The sequence below is a fragment of the Dendrobium catenatum genome, unplaced genomic scaffold, assembly GCF_001605985.2.
Source record: "Dendrobium catenatum unplaced genomic scaffold, ASM160598v2 fragScaff_scaffold_291, whole genome shotgun sequence".
Lineage (NCBI taxonomy): Eukaryota > Viridiplantae > Streptophyta > Magnoliopsida > Asparagales > Orchidaceae > Dendrobium > Dendrobium catenatum.
Window position 1 is genome coordinate 5,348 of NW_021318753.1, and position 6,538 is coordinate 11,885.

The following is a 6,538-nucleotide window of genomic DNA, read 5'->3' on the forward strand; positions in this document are numbered from 1 at the left end:
ATTTGACTTCCATTTTGGATGTACGTTTATCAGTTTCAGTCCTTGATCTGTTATTAGTGAATTTAAAAAAAAAATTATTTATTTACTTAAATGAAATGCAATTACACATTAATTATTTTTTTAAGTTGCTAATTAATTATAAAATATAATAAATCAAAGCTCGTAGTTCAATTTGAATAGTTAAAATGAAAGGCTAGGATTTGAGTTAAGATCATAAAAAAAAAAGAATATGAAGCGTATGATACGTATAGAGGAATATGAATGGGCATTTAATAACGATAAAGGAAGACTAATAGGCATTAGTGAATTCAAAGGATTTATTCATTTATTTGATTAAATGAAAAGTAATTATAAATTATTAATTAATTATAACAAGATAATAAACCAAATGCCACAATTCTACTTGAATACTTAAAATGAAAATTGATACCATAAAAAAGGGAATATGAAGCATTGGATATGAATAGAATAATATGAATAGGTATTTAATAAATATAAAGGAAGACTAAGAGGCATTAGAGAATTCATTCATTATGTGTTTAAATGAAAAGTAATTACATTATTAATTATTTTTAAAATTATTTATTAATCATGAAAATATAATAAATCAATGGCCATGATTCAATTTGAATAGTTAAAATGAAAGTCGGGATTTTATTTGAGAAGAAACTCAAGCAGCTTTTATAATAGTATAGATGTTTAGATTTAACGGATCCTTAATTTGTTTAAATGAAAAGCTGAACGGATGCTAATTGAAAAGTTATTATATATGTTTAGATTTAGCATATCCTTATTTTGCTTAAATGAAAAGCTGAACCGATAGTTAATGGGTCATTAAATTGCTTAAATGAGAAGTTATTATATATGTTTAGATTTATTAATTAATAATATTAACTGGTCAAAAAAACAAAAAACTGCACAATGCATTTAAATAGATAAATTAAGCATACTTTAATATAAATATAATGCTATTACGTCAAACTGAATTAAATGCAATAATGCAATAAAGTAAAAAAATGTAATGTATATGTGAAATTGAAATTAAAAGAAGTAATGGATTTAAATATAATGCATTCAATGCTAAAGTAATTTGATAATTAATAGAGTATATTTGATAGTAATTAAATAATTATAATTATAATAATTAAAATGAAAGGTTGGGATTTGATTTAAATAATTAAAAATAATTAAAATGGATGTCCAAGATTTGATGTGGAAGGAAACTCAAAGCAGTTTTATAATAGTAGTATAGATGTTGAGATTAAATATTAAAACCCTGGAAATGTGTCATGGTAATTATCTGATTTTAAGGGGAAAGTGTAAAATATTATTCTGGTCCTCCACCCTCTTGAGGATAATTGGGATGGTCCAGTGGACATTGCGCCACCTGCCTGGGAGTTTAATGTCCAACTAATGAGAGGCATCAGTTAGGTGTATGAGCTATTCCCCACAAAAAGTATTTTGATTATCTAGTTATTATTTTGCCTTATCTGGCTTACAAATCTCGTAGCTTGATCTCTCCTTTGAGACTTTCCTCCCTCATTAAAGATATATTTTTCTTCGTTCCTCATGTTTAGGGTAGTTCTTTCACCCAAATTTGTATTGATAATAATGAATTTTATATTTCTTTATTGGGCAAAGAAGCAGCAGGACAAACTCAACTATTGTGGTAATTAAGACTATTCACAAGAACGGCTGAAGTAGGTTTAGGTCTAACAGTTCACGCGTGTTCTGTGATCATTGTTGGATTCTGCTTCATATGCTTTAGCCTTTTAAGTGCTATTTCTTCTGATTGGCTTAAACTGTGACACACTCTTATTTTATTGGCAAGTATTTTAAAGTGATTTTTTTTCAATCCAATATTCTGTTGTCCTCTCTATTAGTGTACTTAGGTAGAGTTCTGCTTCACAAGTTGAAATAATATAGCTGGTCTCCAAACTATTTAGGATATGTTCATTTTGATCCCAGATTTTCTTATTCTCCATTTTGTTGTTGAACTTATCAAGAAGTAGAGTTAAGAGATCAAATGTGTATGTTGAAGGAGAAAGAATGTTAAGTTTTTATAAGGTAGGTGGCCAAATTGAAGAATGAGAAAAATCTTGGGTCAAAATGAACACAAACGAACAAATAAAAAGAAGTGTTAATTATTCCTGAGGCTATACTCAAATCTCCTTTTTTTTTTTTTTGTCAAACGTGTCTGAAATTACTTTTTCATTGACAAAGTACAACTCTGTTTTGCTGCATAGCAAGCCAAGGTGGAGACTGGGAAACAAGGAACTTTCACAGCTATGGAAATGGGCAGAAACAAAATCCAGTATGTGACATTTTATAATTTGGTTATATAATCAATAAATTAGTATATATTAATATGTCATTAATCTTGGTTGGAATGTTACTATAGGAATAGCTATTTTATTCTATGTTTTTCACATTTTGTTTTTTATTTTCTAGTTTGTTGATGGTGATTGAATGGTAAACAGCATCACAGTTTACCATTCAATTTTGTAGTGAACCTTTACTTTTAAAGCATCAAAACTAATCTTTCTTTGTCGAATTACTTTACTTTTCCCGTTGATACCATCTGTTTATTTATGTTACTATCTATTGACATGTCGTCAAAATTTTCATTTTCTTAATAAGAATATTTTCAGAGAGATGCTACTGAAAGAAAATGTATTGTGGAAATTTACTCAAAAAAATTAATTTATAAATGATATAATCATTCTTTAGTATCTCCTTTGCTGTAGCAAGCACCTAGTGTGGTGTTGAGTGCCTTGGCCATTGGGTAGTCATATTGCCATGACAGCGCGAAGCACTTTTTTTATTAAAAATTAAACAATGTGGGAGCAGCATTTGTTGATGGCAAAGCCTTTAAAAATATATTTAAGTGTTTGGGTTACCAAAAATGGGAGGAAAGATCAGCGAAAGGAGAAGGAAACACTTTTAAGGTAGGGAGAACGAATTATGCAAAATGATAAGGAAAAGAGATAGATCATCACATGATGCAGGTGTCAGAATTATTAATTCAAGTTATAAGAAGTGCTTTGTCGAGCATTATAATTTCACATTATTATTTGTAGCCTTTGTGTTTACTTACCTTGCAAAATGATGTGATATACTTAACCAAGGTGTAATGCATTTCTGCTGTTTTGTTGTGCATCCAGAATGCTTTGAGTGATCCTCAGCGTGTTCGTATGCCTTCAGTGGCAGAATACTGGAAACCTCTTGCGGAAGATGTGAGTCCTTAGTACCTTCCATGTATCCGCTGAAATCACATGAAAAATTGTAGAGTTCTTTTCTCCACGAGTACCTTCCATGTTTTCATTTTCTTTTTTGAACGACCGATAATTGCAGATGGACCCTGCTGCTGGAATTGAAGAGGAATATCATCACAAAAATAACCGTGTGAGTAGCTAAATTTTGTTGACATGTCTTATTCAGATAATGACTACTGTCTGTTTTGTATTGAGCCCTACGAAGTTTAGAGCATTGCTTTTTCTCGAAGTTACAAATCAAATTTTGAAAAATTATTAGATTTTTCATTTGTAATTTGAAAGTCCACAAATCTTCTAAAAAATCTCTAAAAAAGATGGTTTCATTTTCACAGTCAAAACAAGTGCAAATGAAATCATCACTGTCTAAATTATATTTTTCTATTTACAAGCAGCCAAATTAGAAGCCTTCAGGTTTGCAGAGTACCATTCCTTCAATTTATTTATGAAATGGAGAACTTGCTGGCTTGTGAAGTTGCTAATTTCCCGACATGGTTACTTTTTTGGTGCAGGTTTATTGTTGGAAAGGCCTTCGGTTTTCAGCTAGACAGGACTTGGAGGGCTTTTCTAAGGTATGACATACTTTGGTCTTCATGCAATTGATCCTTAAAAAAACATGAGCTTAAACCAAATATGTTCATGGTTTCAGTTTGCAGAGTATGGAGTTGAGGGTGTTGTACCTCCAGAACTGTTACCCCCAGAAGTTCGTTCCAAGTTTCATGCCAAGTCTAGCGAGAAAAATAAGCGAGCTAAAAAGGAAGAAGAGTCTAAAAATACTGCCACACAACCTGAAGACAACCACCTATTTCAAGTACAGTTCTTTTTAGATTCTCCAAAGTTGCTGATAAAGCTAATTATATTTGAACTAAGGTTTAGGTTTTGTTTGGACGGCTTTCATACTGCTATTCTTAAAGCAGCTTTTTCTTACTTATAAAGTTGCTTTAAGGAGCAGAAGAAAAGCCTCCCAAACGAAGCCCAAAGTTGTTGATAAATTTTTCATTGGTAAGGTTCCCGCTGCTACTGGAGAGCTTTGATGCAGATGGTGGTGGAAGTTGGCACTGAGATGGCATGATGCGGGCGGCTCCGATTGGATTCTGATGCTGTAACTGTGGCTAGATCTCTTGGTGTATTATGCGAGCCCAGAGGAAGGCGAGAAGCAGAGCCTCAGACATTATTACAAGCCAAGAGCGGAAAAATAACTGGCGGGGCAGTCTGAGGCTGAAGGTGAAAAGTGGAAGCCGATGTAAAAGAGTCAATAAACATGAAATTTAAGTCCAATTTAAAATAATTGTCCAAATTCTTCTTGATTAAAGGTTGAGCTAAACCTTTGTATGCGATGGAACGCAAGAAGCAGCACATTTTTCCATTTCCTTGCACTTTGGATGGGAATTTAAAATGGAGTTTATCTGAGGAATAACATTTTTTCACCTCCTTTTCTCCTTAGAACCAACTTTAAATAGTTGATGATTATGTTACTGATTATCATATGAAGGACAATGAGGAATGTGACTTCGTTTTTTCTTATTGAATTTAGGCACTTGTGTTCATTTATTTGATTTCCATAATTAACTCATTTCTTGACACTTGAGTTCATGACAGTAGGAATTTCATTTATGTTTTTTATGCAAAAAAATTGTCGAATGATAAATGATTTAAAATTAAGATTTGTATTCAAAGTAAGTTGAGTTTGCGGTCGAGTTACGGGTAATGTCAAATCTATTTTGCGCGCTCATATTATAGAATGCGAGTTAGGTTCGGAGTTATTGATTTTTTTTTAGATTGGGCCAATTTTATATTGAAACCTTACTAGATCAAATTGGCCACAGGCTAATAAATTGATATTACATATAAATTTATTAATAATTTAAGTACCATTGAGATTGTGCTAGAGATTTTAGGTTTTGAAAAATAGAAGTTAAATTGCTTGAGCTAAAACTTTTTGATAGTTTGATTTTTCGGCCACATATTTCAAGTTGCCAATACTGCAAAAAAAAATTCATAGCCTTCACGTCTAGGAAACTAATCAAAAATAATTAAATGATTCAATGGAGAAACTATCAACTTATCTAAAGAAATTATTCCATTGAATTTGTCAATTTTGATAACTCATCTTGAATATAAGAAATTTGGGGAACTAATCATAACTACCAGTTAGTTTGATTGTTTTACTTAATATGTTTATAAGTATTTTTTTTAAGCAAGTATCTTGTATTCTCTAGCTATTATTATTTTAGTATTAAATTTCACTCTAAACATATAAATAATTAGTATGAGAATGAGTTTGATCGATGTTTATCACGTCAATCATGTACTTAGTTATATAAAAATTTAAAGATATATATATATATATATTGTGTATGCTTGCACATGTTCTTACTGGCATTTCATAGGCACCTAATAAGTTCCAAAAGAGCTCTTCTAAACATTGTTTTCTCAATGCAGTCAAAAGTAGAAAATGTAACTCATTCAAATTGAGAAGTAATTGTGGGCATGCACATCAAAGGGCTTCTACAAATCCTTCCAAGCTTGTGAGAAATGCTCACCATCATGCTCATTCTTCATCTCCCAAGCCATCAAGACACCATTATCATCCTCTAATCAAACTAAGAGAAATGCACACCATTCAGCCCAAAACATCGAGGCGAGCTTGTCTAGGCGCTTCAAATTGACAAAATTGATATCTTCTTGTGAATGGTACTAGATATTTTGGGACTTGACGAAGAAGTCATCTGCCATAGCCTGAACGAGAAGCTAGTCTAATCAAGTAAAAAATAAGAAAAAAATATTGCAATACTCATTGAACCAATAAAACAAGTTGGGAAATTGTTCTATGTCTACTTCATTAGAGTGATATAGTACCTTAATTGGATATGTAAAGTGGTCATGGTGCATAAAGAAAATGGCAAGTGGTAGGTGCACATCGATATCACTAATTGTAAATCAACATGTTTAAAGGTTAGATATCCATTTTCTAAATGTTGATTCCGTATAAATTGTTAAACCTAAGCTATTGTCTGAAGGCTAACCGAGGGGAGGGGGGGGGTGAATTGATAATTTAAAAATTCTCTTGGATTTATTAATGAAAATCATTTTAAAAATTGACAACAATTTAATTTTAAATTAAAATAAGCTTTTTAACCATAGTAAACAAATTGTAGAAAATAAATGCGGAAAAAAAAGACACAAAGATTTATAGTGGTTCGGTCAAACACGACCTACATCCACTCCCTGAAGACTCACTCTTCAGGTATTACACTATTACCAAA

The 6,538-nt window shown here is 31.5% G+C and overlaps 1 protein-coding gene across 1 annotated transcript; it reads left to right on the forward strand.

Moving 5' to 3' along the window:
- Positions 1-2,170: 2,170 nt before the first annotated feature.
- Positions 2,171-4,375, forward strand: LOC114579312 (THO complex subunit 1). Its single transcript, XM_028693459.1, has 6 exons — positions 2,171-2,314; positions 3,165-3,236; positions 3,355-3,405; positions 3,785-3,844; positions 3,922-4,083; positions 4,312-4,375. Exons 2-6 carry the CDS (start codon positions 3,195-3,197, stop codon positions 4,342-4,344), a joined length of 348 nt encoding a protein of 115 aa, XP_028549292.1. The 5' UTR covers positions 2,171-2,314; positions 3,165-3,194; the 3' UTR covers positions 4,345-4,375.
- Positions 4,376-6,538: the final 2,163 nt, after the last annotated feature.